This window comes from Buceros rhinoceros, unplaced genomic scaffold (assembly GCF_000710305.1).
Source record: "Buceros rhinoceros silvestris isolate BGI_N320 unplaced genomic scaffold, ASM71030v1 scaffold8842, whole genome shotgun sequence".
NCBI lineage: Eukaryota > Metazoa > Chordata > Aves > Bucerotiformes > Bucerotidae > Buceros > Buceros rhinoceros.
In genome coordinates, this window is record NW_010397108.1 from 2475 (window position 1) to 3999 (window position 1525).

Sequence of the window (1525 nt, forward strand, 5' to 3'; positions counted from 1 at the left end):
CGTGTGATTGTGGCCAGCTGTCTGGCAACAGTTTTCCTGCACTGCCTGCTCTGGGGCAGCCTCTGGTGAGAGGCTGTGGATGCGTTTGGGTTTGACGTGCTGGAGCGGGCTGTGCCTCCTGCGCGCTGCCTGCTGCTTGCATTGCTGGCACCGTCGCGGCTCGAGGTGACGAGCCCTTTGCGCCCTTGCGTCACACAGCGCTGCGTGGCACCAGCGTCTGGTCCCCGCTGGGGGAGGGTGCCTATGCCCTCTTACCTGCTGCGAGGTTCTTCCTCTGCTCGAGGCTTTCCCGCTGCGGTTCACCCTTGTGGTCTGTGCCCTTCCCAGCACAGCCCTGGCCGGGGAGCTGCAGTACAGTATCTGCCTGCTGAGCCTCAGCGACCGCAGCCTCTCCGATGACCGCCTCAATCACCTCCTGAGCGTGGCACCACAGCAGAGCATCATCCTGCTGGAGGACGTGGATGCCGCCTTCGTCAGCCGGGACCTTGCTGCTGAGAGTGAGTGGCTCCCTGGTTCCGGGGGCGGCAGCAGGAGGGAGGTTTGCTGGCTGTGCTCGGAAGGGGATGCCTGTCCACCCTTATTCTCTTTTGGGGTTCCCAGGGGTGTGGGTGGGCAGGGGAGGTGAATGTGCTGCCGTCCAGGGAGAGGCAGAGGGTCAAAGAGAGAGCAGGGAGCTTGGCATAAGCCTCAGGTGACAGGGAGGTGGCCTACAAGACTGCGCAGCCTTAGTGGCCACTGGATACGATCCCAGACACTTGTGTCTCCAGACCCGGCTGTGTACCAAGGCATGGGGTGCCTGACCTTCAGCGGCCTCCTCAACGCACTGGATGGTGTGGCCTCCTCAGAGGCCAGGATTATCTTCATGACCACCAACTACGCGGACAGGTCAGAGCTGCCTTCTGCAGGGGAGCAGGGAGGGCAGCACAGGAGAACCTTGCTCCCTTTCAGTGGGCTTTATGGAGGACTATCTGCATTCTCCAGCGTGAAGAATGGGCGTTCAGGCTTCCCACATCCTGCCTTGGGATGCAAACCCCCTGATTGCTAATCAGGATGCCTTTGCTGGAGCCTCAGAAGCTTCCTTGCTCTTCACACCATGGTTGTGCCCTTCAGGAGCGGTACCAGCTTCCTGCCTCTGGGGATCTGCACATTTTGCGCTCGTGGCTGCAAGCGATAGGCTGGCCGCACGCACAGCCCATGGGGATGGCAGGGTGTAGCCTGGGCTGATGGCACCTGGCCAGACGCTGCCCTGTGGCAGGCTTGGCTCACCCCAGACTGAGCTGGCCTAGAGGGTTGTTCAGAGCTTACTCACAGGACAGGGATGGGCAGAGCTGTTTCCTGGGACGTGCTTGTCCTCCTCTGGAGCCAGCTCTTTCCCAGCTCTCTCACTTCTTTCGGGTTAATTTCTCCCCTCACCCCCTCCAGAGACAAACCTGTTCCCCACCTTTACCATCCTGTGCAGAGCACCTCGCAGACGGGACACTGGCTGCGCTAGAGCAGAGTGGGGGTTGCCGCCAGGACACCCCTC

At 61.4% G+C, this 1525-nt stretch overlaps 1 protein-coding gene across 1 annotated transcript in view; it reads left to right on the forward strand.

Moving 5' to 3' along the window:
* The window catches only part of LOC104502183 (mitochondrial chaperone BCS1), a 3752-nt gene that overhangs the window by 1743 nt on the left and 484 nt on the right, over window positions 1-1525 (forward strand). Inside the window, exons 5-6 of the mRNA XM_010146119.1 lie at window positions 328-497; window positions 768-885. Of these exons, the coding sequence (XP_010144421.1) occupies window positions 328-497; window positions 768-885 (288 nt within the window). The remainder of the gene's footprint in view (window positions 1-327; window positions 498-767; window positions 886-1525) is intronic.